The following is a 27,500-nucleotide window of genomic DNA, read 5'->3' as shown; positions in this document are numbered from 1 at the left end:
TCCATTTCAGATCGACCTAGGCGAAACAGTGGTACCCACGGACATGTATCCTCCATTGAATGTACCGTCACCGCCACCGTCCACACCAAAACCTACACCAAGACCTGGCACAACGACCGCCAACAACAACAACAACAGTGACAGTGAACAGATCACTGGAATGACGATGCCGACAACCCCCTCCACCACCCCTACAACTACCACTACTGAAGATCCTGCCAAAGTCGTGGATAGAGTGAGTGTGACATTTACAAGTTTGATTTGAAAGGTTTAAAGCATGACTAAAACAAGAGTAAAAGAAGAGAAATCAAGATATAACTAAAGGCGGTCCTTCATTAAGCCCGAAGTCGACTTCGCGAAGACTTGGCGAAGTCTTTTTACCGAAAACTTAGTGCTAAAGCTCTGTGCGGCCAGCTTCGCGAAGCATACTTCGCGTAGTCGACTTCGCCGAATTAAGGACAGGCTTAAAGGACAAGAAAAAGACGAGAAAAATACTGACGAAAAGACACCACTAGAATAGACACGTAGATTGGTTTCTTATTATTACACCCCCGGTATAGGGGTGTGTATAGGTTTCGGTCGATGTGTTTGTTTGTTTGTTTGTTTGTTTGTGTGTTTGTGTTCGCATATAGATCTCAAGAATGAACGGACCGATCGTCACCAAACTTGGTGAACAGGTTCTATACATTCCTGAGACGGTCCTTACAAAAATTGGGACCAGTCAAACGCACGGTTAGGGAGGTATTGGTGGATTAAAATTATACAAGGACTTCTAGAGGGACATCTTAATGGTCAAAGGGAAATAACCATTCTCACTCAGTCACTGCCACCAACTGAGAAGGTTATTTCCCTTTGACGGGGGTGTTTTTCCTACCTCGGAGGAATTTCTTGTTCCTTCTGGCTTTACAGTTCACTGCTGCTGCCACACTATGCCCGTCTTTCCGCACACTGGGAATATGAACTCTGCTAAAAACAAACACTGTCAATCTTGTTACTTAGTAAACAGTTGATCGTTTTTGCCTCTGAGTGCTTCAGCTTTAGGCTTTCTTTAATGGAGCCCGAAGAAGAACTCGATAAGTCGTTTTACCGAACATTCAGTGCCAAAGATTCGTGCAGCGAGCTTTGCGTGAACAGTCCAGAGACATCCACGTGTGGTGCGAAAGGCCTGCTGCATCATCCAGGATAGTAGTCATGTGCTCGCTCACCACTTTGAGGTCCTGCCCTCAGGACGTCGCCTCCGCACTCCCAGATTCCGCACGCTCAGAACTAAGAACAGTTTTATTCCAAAGTCAATTGGCTTTTTAAATACCTAAGTTAATTAAAACTAGTATGTGTGCCGGTGAACATATGCACTGATTTCTGTGATGAATATTTTTTACACTCTTTGATGTGCACCCTTATGCTGAGTGTGATAACCCTCGAATGACTAGTCCTGTGATAAATATTGTTCAATGACATATCTACTCCTGTGATAATGATAGTTTTTAGCGTTAAACTTTTAGCTAAAGCTGACGGCAATTAACCTATTTGGAATTATGTTACTATTCCTGTTAGTGTACATATGCGTGCGCGAGTGTAGTATGCTTCGTATGGTATTTTTATCTGTTGTCTTATTATTTGTTTTGTCTTTTAATGTGCACCACACTGAAATTTCTCTGTATGAGATAATAAAGTATTCGTATTCGTATTCGTATCCTGCTTGCTGCCGCGCGAGCCGAATTTTGTTCCCTCTTTATCTTGACTGCGCTGGCTGCAAAACCCCTCCACACGGAGGTGTTTCGAACACGTCAGACACAGGGTGTGAAGGAGACTTTGCGAAGGCGACTTCGCCCAAGTAATATCAGACTTCAGGTAGAATTCTTAGGATTCAACACAAAGCGATTATATTGATTGTCCTGTTCCCATCCCTAAAAAAGCACACACAAAAACTTCCGTTTCTTCAAGTGTTAAAAGCTATATCTAATGTTTTCAGTAGACATCTTCAATCTTGTGAAGAATGTCGTGTAAATTCCCACACACCCGTCCACATTTGTATATGGCAAAAGAAGAACCTTCCGCTTGGTGAAGGAGAAACTGGAGGAGGGGGAGGAAGGGGAGGAGGAGGAGGGGGAAGAGGAGAAGGAGGAGTAACAGGAGGAGGAGGAGGACGACGACAGCGACGACGACAAAGCCAATGACAATGGTGGTAATGTAATGTTGATGCTCATGATACTTGCAGGTCAAAAAGCTGTTCGTGGAGGAGACAGTTTACATCATGCAAGCTCTTGGTTTCAACAGTACTGCAGCAAGACAACGTGCCCGACTTATGGCTGACTTGGAGCACAAAATCGCTGCTGTAAGTCTTCTCTTTCTTTGTTCTAAACCTTTTCACATTTCAACTGGGATGTCTTTATGCGTCGGCAGTCGGTGAAACTTCAAACATTTACTCTCTGTTTTTTAATGAGTCAAACTTTCCTACGTCACATTGTAGGCCAGTCCCTAGCGAGTAGTGTGTCTGCAACACGCGGGAAAGAAGCAAGTGTAGGACATTTGTGACCCTCCACAACGGAATGAGTCGCATGTCAGCTATGCATGATTTTCATATTTGTACATTTTCCTAAAGAGTGTTATGCTCTATCCAGTGGTGAAGACCGTTTTAGAAAAGAGCGACAACTGTTTGAGTTATAAGCCTGTGACTAAGGTGACCCTCACACTGTTACCAGACACTCCCCGGACTATTATTAACCCTAGCGCAGAACCACGCGCGGTGACATGCGACTCATTTCGTGGTGGAGGGTCACATTTGACTCACAAAAACCCAAGAGTATCTACTCTTTCTCAACCCATGCAAACCTGATAGAGTTTTGTTTTTCTTTGATCTCGGTTGCATGCAGGTTGCTACTACCCTTCTTATTTTTATTTTATTTTTATTTATTTTTTTTTTACAGGCGGGGAGCATCCTTCTTCAAAGGTCTTTTTTTCTTTTATCAATCAAATTCTTACATTTTTAAATCAACAGCCTAGATAACGGGTTGAAAACAAAAAATTAAAACTTAAATTTACTTCTTTTGCCTTTAAACCTTTTCACTTATATCATGGACAAATTAATACCAATAATGGACAATGTTATTAAAATATTATTTTACAATTACGACAGAGTTTTGTTTTTAAGGAATTCGTCTATTCGCCGTAAACGTTTCCCTCGGTGGGGGAATTAAGGTAATGACCATTTTGGCCTTAAACTTCCGGAAGTTGCTGAAATTGTTATTGCCATTTTGGAAGACTTGCAGAGGAAAATAAAGATCTTAGCAACGTCGTATCTCATGCAAAAGCCCTAACAGATATTTGACGGCGCACGAGATGCTTTTTTCACGGGGAGGATGATACATATATACAACATGTATTCTATGTGCAAGGCAATGTTCTCTGTGTGCAGGCTACAGAGGGTAAGGCGCACATTCACGACCGGTTCTCTCTCTACAACGTTCTGACTGTGGGCGAACTTGAAGCAAACTTTAGCATGGTAAGAATGCGAAATGATACATTTTCATGAATACTCACATGGACACATTGTGTCACTGGCACATAGCGTGCAGAAATCATTGTGCTTCTTCTTTCTTTTTATCATGGAGATCCAAGAATACAAGGAAAAACAGTTTTCGGGATACAATAGCAAGATTAATGTGATGATTTATGTAATTGTGGTGATGGAGGATCTCTCTGATTATTGTTTCGAATTGATTTACGTACCTGTCAGTTTGTATGTGTTTGTGTGTGTGTTGTGTGTGTTGTGTGTGTTGTGTGTGTGTGTGTGTGTGTGTGTGTGTGTGTGTGTGTGTGTGTGTGTGTGTGTGTGTGTGTGTGTGTGTGTGTGTGTTTGCTTGCGTTCGTTCGTTCGTTCGTTCGTGCGTGCTTGCATCCGCGTGTGTCTGTCTGTCTGCCCTGTATCTCTTGTTATTTTAACGATTGTTTCCCTGTGGTGTCAATGAGCGCTTCTGGGGTGATAACGCGAGACAACTCCTGTGATCTTGCCGCGAGGTTCTGCCTGTTACCATTGTCTTGTTACCGTATAAAATGCACGACTTACACACGAACTGTTACCAAAGCGAAATGCTTTTTAGGACCAATGCACGTTTTTTTCCTTTCTCGTGTGATCTTGCCGCGAGGTTCCGCCTGTTACCAGCCGAAAGAAAGAAGGGGCATAACCTCACCAGAACCGCCCATTCAGATGTACCGAATATGTCAACATGCTTTGCCTTTTATTTTCAGTTTTCAAGCCTTTCAATGTTGTGGATCGGTTGATTTCGAACGATTGTCTATTTGCTGTTTCAGTTCAGCTGGACCCAATATTTCGCAGTCTTGGGACTGAATGTCAATCCTGAGGATGAGGTGGTAGTGTTCCACCCGGGGTATCTCGCCAACCTCACCGCTTTGATCAGCGCCGCCCAGAATTCACCCGACGAGAAAAAGTGAGTTTTTAGTTGAGTGAGTTATACTGTCCCTAGCCAAGATGCACAAGATGAGAAAGGAAGAATAACAAGTCGCGTACGGCGAAATTACTACATTTAGTCAAGCTGTCGAACTCATGGAATGAAACCGAACGCGCTGTATTTTTTTCACCAAGACAGTACAGCTTCGTCAATCGTGAAGGAAATCGCTCACCTTCTACGTGCAAAACGCAGTGATATTGACACGCCAGATTAGTGCGGTGGCGTATTGTGCTAAGCAGGAAAGCGCGCTTTTCTGTATTCTTATTAACTTTCTGAGCTTGTTTTGAACACAACCTATCATATCTATATGTTTTTGGAATCAGGAAATGATAAAGAATAAGATGAAATCATTTTTGGATCGATTTCTTAAATTTTATTCGGAAGACTTATTAATCTATTTTCGTTAATTGTGATCACATTTTAAGAGTAAACATCACATATGTATATATTTTTAGATTGAGAATGTGATAAAGAATACGATGCAATCACTTTTTTTTTTTTTTTTTGTTTTTTCTTTTTTTTCCTCAGTTGTTCTTTTAATTTTTAGAAAAACCTTATTGACATCTACATACAGTTCAGTGCAGCTGACCACTTTTCAATACATTTCAGAGGATCAGTACTCTTAATCAAATATCCATAGACATGTTTAGAACCACCACTGGCCAAGCACTGCCAAATACATGGGTCACTTACCAAAAAGTTATCACAAAAGTCAATTTCTAGCTTACATTGATACTTCTTAACAGCCCGTACTATTCCTTGATATAAAAAAAAAAATTAACAGTCACATTTGGGTATTTTGTGCTAAATTCATCATAGGTCAAAAATCCATCTTCCTTCAGCAAGTGACCAACAGAAACAATACCACATTGTGCCCAGCTTCTAAGAAACAACACCTTCTTGTCTCTGCATATATTGATATTATAAAAAAGACATTCAGATACAAAGTCATGAAAAGAAGATGGAATACATTTGTTACACACTTTTTTATAATGTTTAAAAACATCAACCCAAAAAGGATTAACAATTCTTTGCATCAGTACATTTGCAAACTCGCCCCCACGTTGTTTCACAACTCGGACAGCAGGACATAATGCATAGAGAATTTGTGTAATTTTTCCATCATCATATAAAACTTTCATTAGCCAGGTTATCTTCAATGACGATAGAAAAACTCTCACATTAACCATTTTAAGTCCCCCCTCTTCGTATGCCTGATACATAGATGTTCTTTTGATTTTGTCAATTTTCCCGTCCCCAACAAAATTAAACAGTAGTTTCTGTAGATTAGCTAGAAAATCCTCATCTGGGTCCGGCAAATTCATAAATAGGTAGGTAAGTTTGGACAATGCCAAAGTCTTAATGACTGTTATTTTTCCGAAAGGGGTTAAATTCCTTCTGGACCACGAGTTGAAAATTCTCTTAATCTCCACAAACTTGTTTTCATAGTTTAATGGAACAATTTCCTCGATGTATGCAATCACTTTTAAATCTGTTTGCAACAAATCGATTTCAATGACAACTTTAATGAGCAAACTCATTAATTAAATTTTAAGCCTCCAAGCTGAAATGCAATACCAAAGTCCGGGCTTCGTCGAAGATTACTTGACCAAAATGTCAACCAATTTGGTTGAAAAATGAGAGCGTGACAGTGCCGCCTCAACTTTCACGAAAAGCCGGATATGACGTCATCAAAGACATTTATCAAAAAAATGAAAAAAAAACGTCTAGAGATACCATACTCAGGATCTCTCATGTCAAGTTTCATGAAGATCGGTCCTGTAGTGTTCTCTAAATCGCTCTACACACACACACACACACACACACATATACACACACACACACACACACACACACACACACACACACACACACACACACACACACACACACACACACACACACACACACACACACATACAGCACGACTCTCGTCTCGATTCCCCCCTCTACGTTAAAACATTTAGTCAAAACTTGACTAAATGTAACAAGTCGCGTAAGGCGAATATACAATATTTAGTCAAGTAGCTGTCGAACTCACAGAATGAAACTGAACGCAATGCCATTTTTCAGCAAGACCGTATACTCGTAGCATCGTCAGTCCACCGCTCATGGCAAAGGCAGTGAAATTGACAAGAAGAGCGGGGTAGTAGTTGCGCTAAGAAGGATAGCACGCTTTTCTGTACCTCTCTTTGTTTTAACTTTCTGAGCGTGTTTTTAATCCAAACATATCATATCTATATGTTTTTGGAATCAGTAACCGACAAGGAATAAGATGAAAGTGTTTTTAAATTGATTTTGAAAATTTAAATTTGATACTAATTTTTATATTTTTAATTTTCAGAGCTTGTTTTTAATCCAAATATAACATATTTATATGTTTTTGGAATCAGCAAATGATGGAGAATAAGATAAACGTAAATTTGGATCGTTTTATAAATTTTTATTTTTTTTTACAATTTTCCGATTTTTAATGACCAAAGTCATAAATTAATTTTTAAGCCACCAAGCTGAAATGCAATACCGAAGTCCGGGCTTCGTCGAAGATTACTTGACCAAAATTTCAACCAATTTGGTTGAAAAATGAGGGCGTGACAGTGCCGCCTCAACTTTCACGAAAAGCCGGATATGACGTCATCAAAGACATTTATCAAAAAAATGAAAAAAACGTTCGGGGATATCAATCCCAGGAACTCTCATGTAAAATTTCATAAAGATCGGTCCAGTAGTTTGGTCTGAATCGCTCTACACACACACACAGACAGACAGACAGACACACACACACACACACACACACATACACCACGACCCTCGTCTCGATTCCCCCCTCTACGTTAAAATATTTAGTCAAAACTTGACTAAATATAACAAGTCGCGAAAGGCGAAAATACAATATTTAGTCAAGTAGCTGTCGAACTCACAGAATGAAACTGAACGCAATGCCATTTTTCAGCAAGACCGTATACTCGTAGCATCGTCAGTCCACCGCTCATGGCAAAGGCAGTGAAATTGACAAGAAGAGCGGGGTAGTAGTTGCGCTAAGAAGGATAGCACGCTTTTCTGTACCTCTCTTTGTTTTAACTTTCTGAGCGTGTTTTTAATCCAAACATATATCTATATGTTTTTGGAATCAGGAACCGACAAGGAATAAGATGAAAGTGTTTTTAAATTGATTTCGACAATTTAATTTTGATAATAATTTTTATATATTTAATTTTCAGAGCTTGTTTTTAATCCGAATATAACATATTTATATGTTTTTGGAATCAGCAAATGATGGAAAATAAGATAAACGTAAATTTGGATCGTTTTATAAATTTTTATTTTTTTTTACAATTTTCAGATTTTTAATGACCAAAGTCATTAATTAATTTTTGAGCCACCAAGCTGAAATGCAATACCGAAGTCCGGGCTTTGTCGAAGATTACTTGACCAAAATTTCAACCAATTTAGTTGAAAAATGAGGGCGTGACAGTGCCGCCTCAACTTTCACGAAAAGCCGGATATGACGTCATCAAAGACATTTATCAAAAAAATGAAAAAAACGTTCGGGGATTTCATACCCAGAAACTCTCATGTCAAATTTCATAAAGATCGGTCCAGTAGTTTAGTCTGAATCGCTCTACACACACACACGCACACACGCACACACGCACATACACCACGACCCTCGTTTCGATTCCCCCTCGATGTTAAAATATTTAGTCAAAACTTGACTAAATGTAAAAAGCACAAAGTCTACAATGTCGAGGGGACCTGAATGGCAAAGAAGCTAAATTAGAAAGAGAGCAGAATACCAAATCCGGGCATGTGAAAGAAATAGGGGGGGGGGGGGGGACACATGCAGCCAAGGCAGAGAGAGAGAGAGAGAGAGAGAGAGAGAGAGAGAGAGAGAGAGAGAGAGAGAGAGAGAGAGAGGGAGAGACGGACAGAGCCACACAGAGACAGAGACACAGAGCGAGAGAGAGAGAGAGAGAGATAGAGATAGCGAGAGAAACTTGAGAGAGAGAGAGAGAGAGAGAGAGAGAGAGAGAGAGAGAGAGAGAGAGAGAGAGATATGGAAGGGGGAGGGGGGCCGCTTCATATTAACTACGCCAACCAGTTATGCCTGCATGTGGGGACATTTTACACTGATATAGTAAACATTGTGTCTCTTATTGTTTCAGTGTATTGCGAGACTACATGGTTGTAACTCTGGTACGCTCCTTCAAACAGTACTTTGACCCAGCCCTGTTTGACATGGAAGAACTTGGTGAGTATCGCTGCTCGTTACCCAAACACGAACAGTAATCATTGAGCAGAAAAGTCGCTTGTTTGTGTCGATGTTTCTTATTCTCTCACATGCTTTAGCGCTTACAGACTGGTTATCCATAGCTTTCACTTATGATTGTCCACCATATTTAGAATCTCGTAGGACAGGAAGTTGCTTGTTCAGTTTCAATGTTTCTTATTCTCTCACGTGCTTACACACTGGTTAACCATAGCACTCACTTCCGATTGTCCACCATATTTAGAGCCACCTGGGACATACATTGCTTGTTCGTGTCAATGCTTCTTACTCTCTCGTGTGCCAGGAAACGGGTTCTGCATAGCTTTTTCGTAATGTTGTCTATAAGTGGAGTGTTCATTTGCTTTCGCGTCGAAGTTTGATCCAGAAACAAAGACAGTCTCTGCATTTGTCTGGATTTTGGATAGAGTGTGTGAGGTAACGGACTATCACCCGGTATAGCCCCCAGTGTGTGAGGTAACGGACTATCACCCGGTATAGCCCCCAGTGTGTGAGGTAACGGACTATCACCCGGTATAGCCCCCAGTGTGTGAGGTAACGGACTATCACCCGGTATTGCCCCAGTGTGTGAGGTAACGGACTATCACCCGGTATAGCCCCCGTAGATGAGACGTCACATACTGAAAGAAAAGTAACACATTTCAGATTCATTCAGCTTCACAACGGCATCATCCGGGGCTAAAACGAGAATCGACCTGTTTACAAGTACTATTGAATTAGGCATATCCTGTTGTTGTTGTTGGTGTTGGTGTTGTTGTTGTTGTTGTTAGACATATTTTCCCACGTATTGTCCACAAGACGCACCACACAATAGACCTAGCATAACAAAAGAATGAAGAGACGAGATACAGAGGGAGAGGAAATAGGAATAATTGAAAGCCGAAGGGTCGGAGATAGCGCTGGGTACAGGCAGATGTTCATTATTCTCATTCTCCCACACACAATACATATTTATGGTCACTCTGGACAGCGAACTTGTCCAGCAGTAGCGTACAATTAGCCCCCCAACAAAGATGTTTCGCGAGTACAAACCCCCAAAATGCTGCTACATCAGGAGACAGTTTCATTTATTGCAGGCTGTTCATGTTAACTATTTTCTAATTCAAGAAAAACAACAAGCAGACATGAATAAACCTTTAAACAAAAAAAAAAGAATATGTATCGAACGTTTGATAAACGACAGTGCAATACAAACAAAGTACTTCGACCTGTTGATCTTTGAAGCGAACGAACAGACAAATGATAAGGGGAATACGAACATGATGACTTAGTTGAAGGCGTTGCTTGATCAGTTTCAAAATGTGGCAGCAGTAAAAGCAAGCAGACAATTCTGGTAAAAACGTCAACAAGAAGAATGCAAATAATTATGGTACTTGTAACAACATGTTTGTGACTTATAGAGCTGTAGAAAGCATTTTCATAATAATGAATGACAACCACCCTGTGGCGCTCTCTCACTGACATTCTTAACAACTGACCCCAAAAGGACCGGAAATCGTCTGGGTCCCGTGAGGCCTATGAAGCGGAAATGGATTATTGGCAGGTGTCAGTTTTTGCATTTCCTGTCGTGTCTCGGAGTGCCAGACCTTCCTTGTGCTCGAGCTGTGCATTGCCGTGCTAATTCAGTCAGTGCTGTAACCGCCGCCAGTAATGTCAGACAGTTTGCTGTCTCGTCTAATTTGAGTTACTGGTCGATAGAGGTTTGACAGGAATGGTAAATATGTAAGAGCAGGTGTTGAGGGTATTATTGTGATTAGTATAAGAATGGGGATGAGCGTTGAGGTGAGAGCGGTATGGGAGCGGTGTGTGTGAGTGTTTGTGTGTGTGTGTGTGTGTGCACGCTTTGTGTGTGTGTGTGTGTGTGTGTGTGTGTGTGTGTGTGTAGGAGGGATTGCGCGCACATGTGTACGTTTGTTTGTTTGCATAAGTGTATGTCAACATGCTGGTCGATCTGTCCACACCTTTTTTTTCAGAGACTAGATGCAAGAACCAGGTATGTTAAGAGTTGCCTCAGATAATTCCATGGCATAGTTTTGTTTCGCTGTTGCAGAGGCGGACTCCATGCAGGAGCCATGGAAAAGATGTACGTTCTACACAAACAAGGCTCTGGGCTTTGCCACCGGCGCCATCTTTGTTCGCGGCACTGGCCAAGAGGGCAACGTCGATGAGGTCAGTTCCGTCAGTGTTGGATCAATGATATCGGTCAAGGTCGTTTGAAAAAAATGTATCAAGGTCACATCCAAGGTTAGCATAAGGGGTAGTTTTGGGGAGGTACTGTTCTGTGTGAATTGAAGAAGACAAATCAAGGGTCAGGGCTGTGTACAGAAGATAAGTTCGAACTTCATGGTCGGAGGTCCTGTACGTCCTTGCATGAATGCAGCAGAACAATGGTGACTGCTCATGAGAGCAAGAAATGACATGTTTATCGCATGAATGTTTTTTTTGTCGGTAGCATCTAGCACTTTGAGTTATTTTGCATCTTGACACTTATTTCACTGTAGAAAAAAAGGAGAAAATAAGGTTAAAAACAAAGTGTTCGACGCATTCACGGCGCACACTGTAAGTTTCAACACGGTGCCTGCTTATATAATGACAATGAGCAGTAGAAGCGAGGTTTGTGGGGTGGTGGTGGGGGAGGGGTGGTGGTGATGTGGTTATCAGCGAAACTGACAAATGCTGTTTGATCATGTATGACCTATCAACGATGACAGTGAGAAAGACGATAGCAAAGACAATTGTACACATACGACGATGGACATAGTGCATGTGTGTTTTCTGTTCCAGATTCAAAGACTCATATCCTACGTACGGGCGGCATTCAAAGAATTCATACTCCGAAAATTTTGGATAGACACCAAAACAAGATTAAAAGCCGAGGAAAAGGTAATAGTGGTTATATAATTGTGATGCTCTGGAGTGTGATTGTTATGCTTATTTGTCTCAGTGCATGTATGTCTATTTGTATACTCGTCAGTGTCTGCCTGTCTCTCCATGTGTTTGTCTATCTGTCTCCCTCCTCGCCTGTATATCTTTTTTTCTGTGTGATAGGGTGGAGTGGTTTCCAATTGTCTGTATGTTCATGGAAACCTTCGGGTTTGCATAACAGTTTTTATAGGGCTAAGAAATTAGCCCTAATATTTTCAAACCTGTTTGATTGCACTTCGCTTCCCGAGGTGATCGTAGTGTTTCGGCACTCGGTTACATCTGGCGCTTGCGAGCAGGGATGGGACTCGGCATGATATGTTCAGGTAATGGCATAATATGACGACTTAACATTTTCGTGCTGTTCCAATTCTGCGAACTTGGGATGGACAGTGGTCACCCGGTTCGGAACTTCGGGACGAAGTTCATTTCAAACGGGGGGCGATTGTGACAGGGGAGGCTACCGCTCCTTTCACAGCAGACTCTGCACCCGAGTTGTTGGCCTTTAAAGTCAACACCGGTGTATTGTAGAATTCTGTTTGTGATAGGGTCTGGTGGTTTCCGATTGTCTGTATGTTCATGGAAACCTTCGGGTTTGCATAACAGTTTTAATAGGGCTAAGAAATTAGCCCTAACATTTTCAATCCTGTTTGATTGCACTTCGCTTCCCGAGGTGATCGTAGTGTTTCGGCACACGGTTACATCTGCTCTACATTTACATGTGTGTGTATGTGTGTATGTTTGTGTCATAGTGTGTGTGTGTGTGTGTGTGTGTGTTTTAAGTGAATGTATGTATTTGTCTGTCTGTGTGTCTACCTGTGTCAGTCTGTCAGTCTGACTGACTATATGTGTCTTACCGAGTAAATGTCTGTCTTACACCCAGCTGACTGCTAAAGACATCTCTTTATTCAGTGTATTTGAATTGTTATAAACAGACAGACCGACCGACAGACAGACAGCAGAGCTTTCCTACGTCTTTGTCTTTGGTTGCAGGTCGACAGCATCATCAACAAAATCAGCTACCCAGGTTACATAATGAACACTTCTTTCCTCGACAACTTTTACCAAAAGGTACGTTGCCTGAGAAGAAAATAATTAATCCGCTGATAAGTTGGACATCTTTGGTCGAAAACGAGTGTGTGTGTGTGTGTGTTTGTGTGTGTGTGTGTGTGTGTGTGTGTGTGTGTGTGTGTGTGTGTCTTGCTCTCTCTCTCTCTCTCTCTCTCTCTCTCTCTCTCTCTCTCTCTCTCTCTCTCTCTCTCTCTCTCTCTCTCTCTCTCTCTCTCTCTCTCTCTCTCTCTCTCTCTCTCTCTCTCTGTGTACCGGATTGCTGTATCTGTCTAGAGCCTATCTGTATGCCTATCTGTCAGTTTCTCTTTACCACACTTTTTTCACCTGTCCTCTTTCTTTGAATTTGTTATATATCAGTTATATCTATATGTTGCATCTATTTTTACAGTTTACTGTCAGCCCAGACAACTGGTTTGATAATATATTAAACTGGCGAACATTCGACCGCCAGAGAGCCAATATTGAGCTTATGTCGATACCAGACAGACAGAAAAGGTAAGTCGATAGACTACCTCAGACTGTGAGTTTGGCAATTAGTCTTTACTGCCTGAAAAAAAAGTAACTGGATGACACGGGTAAAATAACATTCAAAGGAAAGAAAGAGAACAATCGGTAGAATCAGAAATAGCTTTGCGTTTTACAAATACGGATAATCTTTGAAATGTCAGGATAATGGGTTTCATGCAGTTACAGAAAAAGTCTCAAAGAGTTGAACAGTTTGTTAACTTCGATTGCTCTTCTAAGAATCCCATTGAGTTTTTCACACGACACAAAAAAGAGAAAAGAGGTGCTAAAGTGTGTTAACTCATCGTGCGTGTTAGTTGAGATAGTTGACTGTAAAATCATACATCTCGATTGGACACTAGGGTGGGTTAATTTAAACGCTGGTTGTTCTGCTTCTATTTACAGAACCGACCCTGTTCCACTGTTTGCACTTTAGTTAAGATAATTGTCTGCACCCTGTTACAATTGTAACTAGTCCAGACAGGGAAATTTGAAATAAAATGACAAAACACGAGAGCAAAACACATATGCACAATTATACCAACAAAAGTCAAAAGAAACAAACACACAAACAAACACAAACTCTTTTGGACAAATGTCCGATCGATACATATTTTCTTTTCTTTTCTTCAACAAACACGAACAGTTTCGAACAAAATTGAGGCCGAATCTACCAGGTTTTTGTTTATAGGTTTGAATGTTTGATTTGCACATATTTTATAAATACAGGAATGTGAGTAAAATCATTGTGGGTAAATGGTTGGATGGATTGGTTGTTGCAGCTTGTTACAAACAATACCTTCTTTCTACAATCTTTGTTTTTAATGTAGAACCTCTACCCGTTCTCTATTTTCCGTATAAGAGCCATACACGCAGCCGCTGACAAGATAGCTTGCAAAGTGTTGGTACACTACTGAGACATTTCGGTGACAAATGAAGATTGGAAATATGTGAAAATATCTTAAAAGAAGGAGTAAGAATCGACTTTTCATTTCAACTGATTTGCAAAGACGGCAAGTGCATAGGGGAAATGTATTTCTACAAGGTGTGTTCTTCAATTATTTCTTCAATAATTTTGTTTGAAACTGGACAGATCTTAAGAAACGAAGGAACGTAAGCACTAACAAACAAGTCGCGTAAGGCGAAATTACTACATTTAGTCAAGCTGTAGAACTCACAGAATGAAACTGAACGCACTGCATTTTTTCACAATGACCGTAGTCCGCCGCTTGTGCATAACGGAGTGAAACTGACGAGCCTGTTCAGCGCTGTAGTGGTTTCGCTGTGCTGCACAGCACGCTTTTCTGTACCTCTCTTCGATTTAACTTTCTGAGCGTGTTTTTAATCCAAACATATCATATATATATGTTTTTGGAATCAGGAACCGACAAGGAATAAGATGAAATTGTTTTTAAATCGATTTCGGAAATTTAATTTTGATCATCATTTTTATAGTGTTTTTTTCAGAGCTTGTTTTTAATCCAAATATAACATATGTATATGTTTTTGGAATCAGAAAATGATGTAGAATAAGATGAACGTAAATTTGGATCGGTTTATATAAAAAAAATTATTACAATTTTCAGATTTTTAATGACCAAAGTCATTTATTAATGTGTAAGCCACAAAGCTGAAATGCAATACCGAAGTCCGGCCTTCATCGAAAACAACGTCCGGGGATATCATTACCAGGAACTCTCATGTCAAATTTCATAAAGATCGGTTTAGTAGTTTGGTCTGAATCGCTCTACACACACACGCGCACAGACACACACACACACACACACGCACACACACACACACACGCACACGCACACACACACACACACACACACACACACACGCACACACACACACACACACACACACACACACACACACACACACACATAAACCACGACCCTCGTCTCGATTCCCCCTCTATGTTAAAACATTTAGTCAAAACTTGACTAAATGTAAAAATGTGTCATGCAACAAGAGTAAGAGAGTTAAGCGGAACCAGACTCCTGGCACTTCAGACACTAACACGCAATGACATAAACACGTGACTTTCATTCTCAATTTATGGATTGACGATTTGAAACTATTGAACATTCTTTGTTATTTCGACTCGAACGAATCCTATTCCGCCTCAAGTTCAATGGAGCGGGGCGAGGAATGATTGGAAAGGTTATTTTTGTTAAAATGTTGTTTTAGATATTGATGTGAATGCTTTAGCTCTGATGTTTTCAGCTGGATACGGCCTCCAGTGACCGTAAACGCCGTTTACTCTCCCATCCGTAATGATGTCATCTTTCCCATCGCCATGTTTCATCTCCCTTACTACATTCCAAACGGTCCCAAGTGAGTTTCTTATGTAACTGATCTCCATGTATTGTTCCACTCGGTAGACTTCTACTTTCTAACAATCCATTGATTTGTTCCTGTCTGTCTGTCTGGCTGTCTAATGTCTGCCTGTCTGTCTGTCTTTCTTTCTTACCTTCTGTCTTTCTTTTGTTCTTGATGTGTGTGTGTGTGTGTGTGTGTGTGTGTGTGTGTGTGTGTGTGTGTGTGTGAGTATGTGTGTGTGTGTGTGTGTGTGTGTGTGTGTGTGTGTGTGTGTGTGCGTGCGTGCGTGCGTGTGTCTTTGTTTTCGTCATTGTGGCTTTCTCCGTCAGTATGCACAGAAACAAGGGAGAGTAGCTAAATGCGTTCTGTCGGTTTGGTTGGACTATCTGAGTTACCTCCCTCCCTGTGTAAAACTTGACAATGAATATTGTGGACGACCTAGATAGATCCCGATGTTTCATGTGCAAAGGCGCTTTATTATTATATTTTATTTGTTAACATACAATTCCTTATACTTTAAAACAATGCTGATATTCCTTTGAATAAATAAACAGTCCATCCACCCATCTGTCAATCCAAGATCAAAGACACTCTTTCGTCTGTTTTATTTGGGCAAATTAGTTGTACAGAATGTTGGGGGGGGGGGGGGGGGGGGGGGACGTAGCTCATTCGATAGCGAACTGGCTTTACAACCAGTTCTTCGCTATTTGCGTAAGTTCGAACTCGAGTCTTGGCGAAGAACTAATTTTCAAGATTTAACTTTGTACAGACTCTTCCAGGTATCCAATCACTACGATAGATACCCCAAACTCACAGCAAAAGTCGTAGGTCTTGGAAAACAGGAATAGACGCGTACAGGGAAAAAGAATCCCCAGAAAAAATGGGATATAACACCCCGAATTTCCTTCACGGACAGTATTAAGTACGTCAAAGTATACGGATTATGGCCTGTATTGAATATATTCACCACACCTCCAAACACCCTTTCATCCAGTGTGACTTTTGTTTGTGTTGCGTTTGCAGGGCTGTCAACTTCGGTGCCATGGGGTCTGTCATTGGTCATGAAATCACGCATGCCTTTGATTTTCAAGGTAAGAAACCTACGGAGAAGCTGTTCAGAATGACATTATGTGACTGAAAAAGACAGGTAAATTAATGACCGTCTGTGAAACTGCATGTTCACAATGAAACCAGTGACTGCGATAGAGAATTTATAATAGTGCCATGATCACACAAAGTGACTGTTCCCTCCAATTTAAAACATTCGCATATGTTGCCAAAAACATAATAGCAAAAACTGTAATTCAAAAGGTATATGTAATACTTTACTTGCTGTCGCATACAATCTTGTTCTGTGAGGACAGCATACAAGTGTTGGATCCTGTTTTCGACATTAAATTAAAACGAAAACAGCAACACCACCTGAATGAAGACACCCCCTTTTAGGACATTTGTGATCATGGAATATATTTATTACACTCGTTGCTTTTTCAAATAGTGAACAGTTCGCTTTTGCTCGCAGTTGAATATTTAAAACAAAACCTCGTGTAAATCTGGTACGACACAGCAAGCCATGTAGGGGAAAGTCGCTAAACCTGGAACAGTTAAGTAGAGACAGCCGTAAAAGACAAAAAAATGGATATTGCAAAGCGTTCTTTATATTGTCACATACTAGACTCTATCAGTAAATAAACGAACCACATAAAATAAAATAAAAGTCACGCAACTCATCAGACTGATCATAATAAAAAATGTCTGCATTTGTTCCAGGTTGGACGCATGGGTGTGTAAAGTGGAACACTGTGTTGTCAAACTCGGAACACATACAAACACACCCTGACTCTCTGTCTAGCTCTGTCTGTGTCTCACACACACACACATATACACCCACACACTCTCATTCACACACAAACAAGCACACATTGCCACACACACAAGATAAATAAATACGTCATGACATTTTGATTGAGCCATATTATGTAAATGTCTTTTTTTCAATATCATATTTTGACTTTTACCAAGGAAATAACAAATCGGATAACAATTTAAGCCTAAAATGTAAAACAAAAAGATAAATAAGGGCTAGGTCTAAAAAGGACTGAAAAACAAAACCTTACAAAAAAAGGACAAAATAGGCAACGAACCGATTTCGCAGACAATGTCCTTTGTCTTCTACTGTCAGCGCAGTCATCGTGTGATTACTGTGTGCACTTCTGGCACTATAACATATCCTCAGAGGAGTTGGTGCCACACATGAAGCAGTACCACGAAATTTCGCAGCTTCATTTGAACCCCTCTTCTGTTGACAAATAGATATAAAAGGGCTACGTGCCCAATTGACTAAATGTAAAAATCTTTACGCATAAAGTCTCAAAGCAAATAACTAAGAACAGATTTAAAAACTGATTTTGCAGACACACGAAAATTGCTAAGTACAGATGTCGAAGTCCTTTTGTCCGCTGCTGTCAGCGCAGTCCTCGTGTGCCCACTGTGTGCACCTCTGGCACTGTATCATGTTCTCAGGGGAGTTGGTGCCACACATGAAGCAGTACCAAGTGCTTTCCCCCGAGATAGAACGCATCGTCGAGAATGTTCTCCTTTTTTCCCTCTGATCAGAAGATATTCCCCACTTGTTTCTCTGAGCAGAAGATTTTGTAGCTTCATTCTTTCCTCTTTTCTGTTGACCTGCACGCCTTTTTGCTTGTAAGGAGAAGATTGTTTTTTTCGTGATGATCTCTTCCACGAGCTTGTGGTTGTGCGTTGCAGGACATCAGCAGCAGGTAAGCTTACATTTGCTGCTGACACCAAGCAATCATAATGACCAGAATCTCCATGTACAGTGTACAAAACAACGATGGGGGTGACGTTGGCAAATTTATTTCAGCTTCAAGAATGCTATTGATTAGTTCTTGTTCTATCTCTGGTGTTAATGTAAAAGGTCTTCCTGTGAACTATAGTTCTTCTTTTGAAAATTTGTTTGTTTCCTTCTAAATGACTTTTAAGAGTTGTGACAGTAACACCATATGCACTTGATGCGCAACGCAAACCCATATCTCCGTTTTTCACTGCCGACAAAGCGCAGCCCATTTCTTCTGGTAACCACCGCCGTTCGGGTCTCATAATACTGTCAAACAAATCAATAAATCAATCATTCAAAAAAATTAAAAGAAAGGAAAACACAACAAAACCGAAAAGAGAATTGAATACGTGAATACAACAGCAGTGTTCTGTTTATTGTTTGATGAGGGTAAGATGGAACAGAATGCGGCAAAGCTGGAACACTGTTCCATGTTTGCCTCTCTTATGTGTTCCATCATTGCCGCACGGCGCCTGCATGGATTTCGCGTTTTTCTGTTGGATACACGTGACGTTTCAAATCTTTTTTTCCGTTCAAGTTATTGCAAATCTATGAAGGTTTATCACAGCAATCAACATTTTACGTGAACGTATATAGATAAAGAGTAATAATACGAATTGTAGACGGTAGAAATAAGAAGAAGAAGGAAGTAAAGTTTAGAAATCGTACCATTTTTTTTGGTTTTTTGCGGCAGTAGTCATTTTTTTTGCTGGAATAATATCAAGGAATGTCACTAGACATTTCTGCAAAACAATTGTTCATGAACTGTTCCCCGTTGATCGCATATTGAGGTGTTCCAAGTTGGCCGACTGTTCCGGGATTGGCGACTTTCCCTTAGTATTCTCTGTGTATCTCCTTTTTCAGGCCACTTTTTGTATAATTAGTTAAGACCTGGTTCGCTAGATTGCTTTTATGTCTCAAAATGAATGAGAAGATATTAAACAGCGTTTTGATGGCTGGCATTTCTTCTTTTTTGTCTTCATTCATGGGCTGAAACTGCCACGTTCACTCATGTTTTTGCACGAGTGGGTGTTTAGGTGCATGCCTGTTTGTACCCCGCCATTCAGGCAGCTATACGCCGCTTTCGGGAGAGATGACTGACATTGTGTGTGTGTGCGTGTGTGTGTGTGTGTGTGTGTAGTGCAATATCACTGACCGTCTTGTTCTGGTGGGTGTAATTGTACAGGTCGGCAGTACGACGCAGAAGGTCGGCTGAAAGACTGGTGGGACCCTCACAGTACAGAGAGCTTTGGCATCACCACGCAGTGTATGGTGGACCAATATAACAACATCCAGGTCAAGGGAAACGATGTATGGCTTTCTTATGTTCGTGTGTGTGTGGGTGTGTGGGTGTGGGTGTTTGTGTCTGAGTTTAGGCATGTTTGCTTTGATAAGTAATCAATACTTCTCAGATAAAGTATGCATCATAATTTGTACTGTTTCCACTCGTTTCAGGTTGACGGTGACTTTACCTTGGATGAAAACATTGCAGACAACGGTGGCCTAAGAGCAGCACACTATGTAAGTGACATTACGTCTTTGATGACTCGCTGAGTTGGAAGCATAATATGCTTTGGGCAAAGTCGACTTCACAAAGTCTACTTCACGACGTTCGCTGCACGAAGCATTGTCTGTTATTGTTTGTGTAAAACGAATTCTCAAAGTTTGAGCTTAATAGACACATTCCTAAAATAACTCCGTCGGGTTTGTATGAGTTGTGGAAGAGTTACCTTTTTTTTTTTTTTTTTTTTTTTTTTTTTTTTTTTTTTTTTTTTGCTTTACGCCCAGCCGACCACGAAGGGCCATATCAGGGCGGTGCTGCTTTGACATATAACGTGCGCCACACACAAGACAGAAGTCGCAGCACAGGCTTCATGTCTCACCCAGTCACATTATTCTGACACCGGACCAACCAGTCCTAGCACTAACCCCATAATGCCAGATGCCAGGCGGAGCAGCCACTAGATTGCCAATTTTAAAGTCTTGGGTACGACCCGGCCGGGGTTCGAACCCACGACCTCCCGATCACGGGGCGGAAGCCTTACCACTAGGCCAACCGTGCCGGTCCTTTTTTGTGTGTAAAACCTTGAAAAGGGACAATCACCAGCGAGGGGACGGGAGCACGTGTTTCCAATACTCCCGTCGCTTGTGATTGGCCCCTCCAGTGTTTGGCAGAGTTTTGTAAGAAAAGGTCACTCTCCTACAACCGTTACAAATCCGACGGAGTTATTTTAAGAATTCGTCTATTAGGGACAGGCTTAACATAATAGAAACAGAAATGCACTCGACTCTTGGAAAAGATTGTTATCAGCAGTCTGGCCAGCCGATCGTAAACGAAGTTTGTTGATGTTAACGATAACTTTTCGTCGCACATGAACCAGTTTGGGAGTGCCTAAGCTACGACCAATATGTAAGTGGACTAGGTGCACCCTTCCCTTCACACGCATACCAACAATTTACAGACTGGCTGTTTTCGGCGCATAGTGGTATTGTTAGCTAAATTCATGTACCAACTATGTTCTTGAAATATACTCGTATCACCCCCCCCCCCCCCCATGTTGGTATAAATGATGCCTAGCGCGAGAAGGAACATATCTTTAAAGCTGGTAAACTATGTTTTATTCAAGCACACAATGTTGGTCGTTTTAAAGTCACCGTGATCCTTGACCATGCTAACTAACTGTCAGCTTTCCAGAATAGCACGGGTAACAAAAAGAATAGTATTGCTAATAATGAGGATAATTATATGATGCAGTTACTGAAATAGTTCAAAGAACCTCACAAAATACATACACAAATAAACACGTATGAACACAATCCCAATAATACATCGAAGAAACTGTAAAAGTATAGTATAGGTCCGTTTTTATTTGTTTATTTACACGTGTGTGTGTGTGTGTGTGTGTGTGTGTGTGTGTGTGTGTGTGTGTGTGTGTGTGTGTGTGTGTGTGTGTGTGTGCGTGCGTGTGTGCGTGCGTGTGTGTGTGTGTGTGTGTGTGTGTGTGTGTGTGTGTGTGTGTGTGTGTGTGTGTGTGTGTGTGTGTGTGTGTGTGCGTGGTTTTTTTTGCAGGCCTTCATGAAGTGGCTTGAGGAGGTTGGGGAGGAAGCACCGCTACCCAGTCTTAACATGACGCACCATCAGGTCTTCTTTCTCAGCTATGCCCAGGTCAGTTCTCTTCTTGTCAGCACTGAGCGAAATCTACTTGACAAATCTTGCTGCACCAAGCTTTGACATTTAAATTACAGTAAAACGACTATGCACAGACAGTTGCACATTCAGTCAGCGACCTCGCTTTCCTTTTGTTCGTTCCGGGTCACTGGCCATCAAGCTAGCTATCCCACTCCAGCGGAGACTGTTGCATCATTGCACATACATTCACTGGTCAACTCACTTGCATTTTCGTTTAAGGGCAGGGGCTACCTTTAAATACACCTTTTTTCTCTTCCTTGTCATTTGACCACAACATTCATAAAACAGAACTGTTTGTGTTCCAATTCGGTGTGCTTTTGCTTTAATGTATGTAGAATAATAGTATATGATCAAAATGAAAATGTGGTTTAGATTGACTTAATAAAAATTAGTAAATGAAAAATAAAATTCATTATGAATGACAAGATAATTTCAAAACTATTCATAAGAATGATTTGGAATTTTGCAGAAATGTATATTGAAGACATACTAATAGATCTTTAGTTCGAAAAGATTAGTTCTATGAAGGACAGTTAAAGAGATACACATTTTCGATGTTTTGAGACATGTTTGTACCCACACAGTCAACATTTAGAAAAACAATATCTAAAAGTTGTTCGAACAAATCAAAGATACACATCTTATACCCTTGTAAGCCAATTTTAGATCAAATATGGGGAGTAGTTTTGAAATTAGACTGTCATCCATGAAGTAACATGAGTCCATTCATCGCTTTTCTTATTTTTTATTTAATAATTTTTGCAAAGTCAATTTAGAAATAATCTTTTATTTTATCATGTACTATTATTGTTCATACATTGCAGCAAATGCAAACCAACCTTTAACACAAAAAAATGTGTTTCAAGAATGCTGTGGTCAAATGAAAAACGGTGTATTTTCATGGTAGTTGCTGCCCTTAAGTCATCTTAGAGCACAGTCATGTACGTAAACGGTAAAGCATTCGGACTTGGTACACTCTGTCAGTCTGTTTCCGTCAGTCTGTCTTCTGTTTGCCTTTCTGTCGGTCTCTTTGTCTGGCTTTCTGCCTCTCTCTATCTCCCGCCTAACCCAAAACTTCACGCACCTTAACATTTAGGTATCGATTCTGACGTCCTAATTATGCTGTTTTTCAGATGTACTGTTCCAAATGGACAGACATGGGTCTCAAGCTTCATCTTCTCACAGACCCTCACAGTCCGGGCGCCGCCAGGTACGTGTATCATCAATCATCTATTAGAATTATATTTGAGAGAGAGAGAGAGAGAGAGAGAGAGAGAGAGAGAGAGAGAGAGAGAGAGAGAGAGAGAGAGAGAGAGAGAGAGAGAGAGAGAGAGAGAGAGAGAGAGAGAGAGAGAGAGAGAGAGAGAGAGAGAGAGAAGAAGCCAGAGAAACCGACTGAAAAGAAGCATGCAGCAAGACAAACAAACAGACAGCCAGAAGTACTCAATTACAGTCATATATTTATATATATATTTTCAGCAAATCCAATAAAAATGAGCAAAATGTCAAACACTTTTTTTTTTCTTCTTCAGAGTGAACGGAGTCCTGGCCAATTCAAAGACATTCAGCTGGGCATTCCAGTGCCCCGTGTACTCCACAATGAACGCACAGACAAAATGCGAAGTGTGGTAATGATGACGCAATTTCCGGCGCGGGTGCTTGTGGGATAAATGGGAGGCTGAGTGAAAAAAAATCGAGCGGCCATCTTTGGTGCCTTACTTGAGCGGATCCCTGCTACTTCTTATATCACTTTGCCACGGCGTCTTCGCTGCGGATGTCGTGAACATTCGTCCTGCTGAGATATTTCAACAGATGTCCAATGTTGTCAACACCTACATGGCAACTTAAGCTACCAGAAGAATTCTGAGGAGATGTTTGTTCAGCTACCGGGACATTTTGAACAGGCTAGCATCATAGGCGCCCAGTAGTTTCTGGATGTAAATATATCAGAACAAAATAATGCCCCATGGATATGTTCAATATTGACTGGGAGAGGGTGTTTAAAGCTTTTTTTGGACGGACTTGTCTGCTGTTGGATATTTCATCGGCTGGCGGAGATATCAGGAGTAGACGTTGACGGACACATAGTTGCACCATTTCAATAGCTGTCAAGAAAGCTTACACCAGGAGCTGTTGGTTCTTGGCTTGAGCCTTCGTCGGATGCCATATTATGGATTGCACACAATCTTTTGCCGTGGCGAAACAGTGTTCCAGACGATTTTCCTTGAAAGACGACCGAATACATGTGTGAGCCAACTTGGTACCTTCGTGTTTCGGCTTTGGAGCAGAATATTGTGAGCATTTGAAAAGCACTGTGTCTTGAATTTGACTGTGGTTGACCATACAATGTTTGGAATAGTCGTCCTGTAGAGATGTTCTAGCACGTGCTGGCATAACCTCTTGTGAACAAATGCCATGAACAAAATTCCAGTTTTAAGATCTGACAGCTTTGATCAAAGAGTAGTTTTGTGAAATCACAGTTATTTTATTCATGAAGATGTTCTGGTCAGTCCTGGTACAAATTTTCAGTCACCATTGAGATAAAAAGACGTGTGCATACTCTTCTCACGTGTCTCCCATAAACGCACACACTCCCCTACTTAACCGCCGCCCCACCTCCACCCTACAAATCAAATTGAAAACTTAATTCTTAAAGCCGAACATCCGTCTCCAGAAAACCAAGCCTTGTTATAGTAGAAGGCCAAAGAACTACATTTCGCGTTTCCAGCACGAGAAACTAGAGCTGCATCTGTCGCGCGCCATTGTTGGTCTTTAACCAAATTAAAATAAAGTATGGAATACGTAGATATGATGTAGTTTAAAAATGAGTTTGATAAAAAAAAACATGATTTGTTGTTCCTTTTCAAAAGATATGGGCTGCATGATTGAGTTGTGAGGCTAAAGTTCATGGCATACGCAGCGAAGAAACAGCTGACGGCTACCACACTTAATGGTGATACCCTTGTTCTGTCTTCCATCTCCAATGTTCCAATGCATTGTTATTCACTTATATTGATACTACTGTGCACTTGCCATAGCGTTTTGTCACCATATGTTGTTAAGTGTTATTATTCTAATTATTACTACTACTTTATTTCCTTTTGAATGAGCGACAGTGGATTTTTCTCTTTGAATCTATCTTGTTGTCAATGACGAGTAATAGTCTGTGGGGATTGTTGTGCGTCTATTCCTCTTGGTATTGACTTCATCGTGTACTGTGATTGTTATGGGATTATCATTCAGATCAATACTGCGGTAATCGTCTTTGTATTGTATGTTCCGGTACTGTTTGTATAATGCACAAAGACCACATGGATCAATAACAGAGAGAGAGAGAGAGAGAGAGAGAGAGAGAGAGAGAGAGAGAGAGAGAGAGAGAGAGAGAGAGAGAGAGAGAGAGAGAGAGAGGGAGGGGGAGAGAGAGAGGGAGTCACAGAGAGAGAGAAGAGAGATAGAGAGAAGAGAGAGAAAAGAGAGAGAGAGAGAGAAACAACGATTTAAAAGAGAGAGAGAGAGAGAGTGGGAGAGAAAAGGCGGACAGAGAAACACGGAGTTCAAGTGAGCAAGAAACAAAGATACACTGTGAAAGAGAACAGGGTCCGGTAATATGTAGCTAGTCATCGGTCGGCTGACCGTGAAACTGACGGTGGGTCGACGTTGAACCGCAAAAGTCAGTAATATGAGCGCGAACAACTGCCGGTCCAACTGAAAACAGTCGCCCGACTGCGGTTGGGCTTACAGGCACCTTTTTCGGTCGATCGACCGCAGTGTCTCTACTTGTTTTAACTTTCTGAGCGTGTTTTTAATCCAAACATATCATATCTATATGTTTTTAGAATCAGGAACCGACAAGGAATAAGATGAAAGTGTTTTTAAATTGATTCCGATAATTTAATTTTGATAATAATTTTTTTATATTTAATTTTCAGAGCTTGTTTTTAATTCAAATATAACATATTTATATGTTTTTGGAATCAGCAAATGATGGAGAATAAGATGAACGTAAATTTGGATCGTTTTCTAAAAACAATATTTTTTTTACATTTTTCAGATTTTTAATGATCAAATTTTCTCACCCTGTCCTTTACCACCCCAAAAAAAAATAAAAAATTTGAGTTTGAAAAAAAAAAGTTTAGGGTCGGCGCCGAAATTTAGATACCGGTACCGCCAAAACAGGACCGATGTTTACATCGGAAGTTGTAATGTTCTAAAAATACCACTGAGCGGCTGACTGTCTAGTCAGCCGACTGTCAGTGCTACCGCGCTGCACATATTACCCGTCAAAACACGGCCGGTCAGCAGACTGCAGTCAACTGACTTGACAGTCAGTCGACTGTGGTTGCTCGACCGTCCAAAATACGCTGTTCATATTACCGGCCCCTGGCGTGTTTACTACTTTAGGCGAGCGAGAGGTAGGTAATCCGAGCGACCGTACGACCAGCCGGCGTACACACGATCAAACGAACAAACACATTTAAAAACAAATATAACACAATAAGTTAATTCATAAAAGAAACAGACAGACATACGGACGGACAACCAAGGCCGATAGACAGAGAGAAACACACGGAAACGGCCAGTGTTCAACAAGTCACAGTAACTGCGTTTCTGTTTATCTAACGCACGTGAAATCTTTTTGGTCAATCAATACACAGACGACGTTGTTTTCATGTTTGATGAATTCAATAAATGGTTGTTGACAGGTGTGTCATTCTTTATTGTTCGTCAGCGATGTTAAGCAAACCTAGTTTCAGCTATGATTCATAATTATTTGTCAAGCTGTCGATGCAACATTTTGAAATGTTGAGCAAACGTTTTAACCGACACATAGATACAGACAGAGACAGGTTTGGCTGAACACAGACAACTAAACAAAACAAGAAAAGACAAAGATACAAAGACAAAAATAAGTAAATGAATAGATTAGTGAATAGATGGATGAAGACGAACATTTGAAAAATGAAGATAAATGATTACTTGAAATAAATGAATTAATACATTAATACATTGATAAATTAAAATGAAGAAATAAACGAAGAAATAAAGACACAAATAAATCTATAACCCCGAAATAACCCACCCAGCCTCACACCTCTGCCTGCCTCCTCCAAACCCCAATTATCCCACTTCCTCAGTAACACTCACCAGGTGTGGTTGTGATGTGGTTGTAAAAAAGAATTGATTTCACATTATCTCGTAGGCAAAAAGGGTTAATCAATACACTATAATTATATAAAATGATCTCAACATTCACGTTTGACGGGATATCGATTCTGAGAAGCGTGCATGTTGGAATTAAGATTCTGTGTTGAGCAAAAATCGAAGTCATTAACTCCGTGTTTGAATTACAGAAGCATTTCTAGCTGATTAATCAGAAAAAAAGAAACTAATAACTAGTCACCTCTCACAAAAATATCATCACCATTACATATTAACAGCACAGTCATATGTATAACATCCAAGAAGAGTACCGTTATTTGTACAATTAGACTTCCGTCTGATCGAGTTAACACAAGGCTAATTGCCTGTGTCGGATGACTCAGTATCCATGCAAGAAATTAATATCTAAATCAATTGCTGTCGTCTGTTATAACTTCAACTTCATTCCGGGCGGGCAACTACAAACCTTCACCATATAATTGACATGTTCACGCGTCCTTTGCACCGTTTAAGGCATACGAGTGATTGCTGATTCATAACAATTCAAAAGCCGTGTGCAGATCAACAAAAAGTCAATTCAGTTTTCTAGTTCCGAAATGTGTATAAACAATGATATATCTTTTCTGATATTGCTACTCCTTGTAAGAGACCAAAAAGCCGATCGGAATGCTTCGCGTGTAACTATTGTACTGGGTTGGGTAGTCTGCCCGG

General features: G+C 40.7%; 1 protein-coding gene across 4 annotated transcripts in view; it reads left to right on the top strand.

Moving 5' to 3' along the window:
• The window catches only part of LOC138981247 (endothelin-converting enzyme homolog), a 102,840-nt gene extending 78,174 nt beyond the window's left edge, over positions 1–24,666 (top strand). For all 4 annotated transcript variants that reach the window (XM_070354084.1, XM_070354086.1, XM_070354085.1 and 1 more), the window contains 16 exons: positions 11–235; positions 2,219–2,335; positions 3,416–3,502; positions 4,312–4,448; positions 8,636–8,721; positions 10,808–10,926; positions 11,542–11,640; positions 12,673–12,750; positions 13,139–13,245; positions 15,487–15,597; positions 16,606–16,673; positions 19,626–19,750; positions 19,895–19,960; positions 21,510–21,605; positions 22,763–22,839; positions 23,162–24,666. In XM_070354084.1, coding sequence (XP_070210185.1) covers positions 11–235; positions 2,219–2,335; positions 3,416–3,502; positions 4,312–4,448; positions 8,636–8,721; positions 10,808–10,926; positions 11,542–11,640; positions 12,673–12,750; positions 13,139–13,245; positions 15,487–15,597; positions 16,606–16,673; positions 19,626–19,750; positions 19,895–19,960; positions 21,510–21,605; positions 22,763–22,839; positions 23,162–23,261 — 1,698 coding nt within the window. In that variant the 3' untranslated portion in view covers positions 23,262–24,666. The remainder of the gene's footprint in view (positions 1–10; positions 236–2,218; positions 2,336–3,415; positions 3,503–4,311; positions 4,449–8,635; positions 8,722–10,807; positions 10,927–11,541; positions 11,641–12,672; positions 12,751–13,138; positions 13,246–15,486; positions 15,598–16,605; positions 16,674–19,625; positions 19,751–19,894; positions 19,961–21,509; positions 21,606–22,762; positions 22,840–23,161) is intronic.
• Positions 24,667–27,500: the final 2,834 nt, after the last annotated feature.

Source organism: Littorina saxatilis, linkage group LG12, assembly GCF_037325665.1.
Source record: "Littorina saxatilis isolate snail1 linkage group LG12, US_GU_Lsax_2.0, whole genome shotgun sequence".
NCBI classification, from domain to species: domain Eukaryota; kingdom Metazoa; phylum Mollusca; class Gastropoda; order Littorinimorpha; family Littorinidae; genus Littorina; species Littorina saxatilis.
The sequence above is the reverse complement of the archived record's forward strand: the minus strand, read 5'-3'. Positions and strand labels throughout refer to the sequence as shown.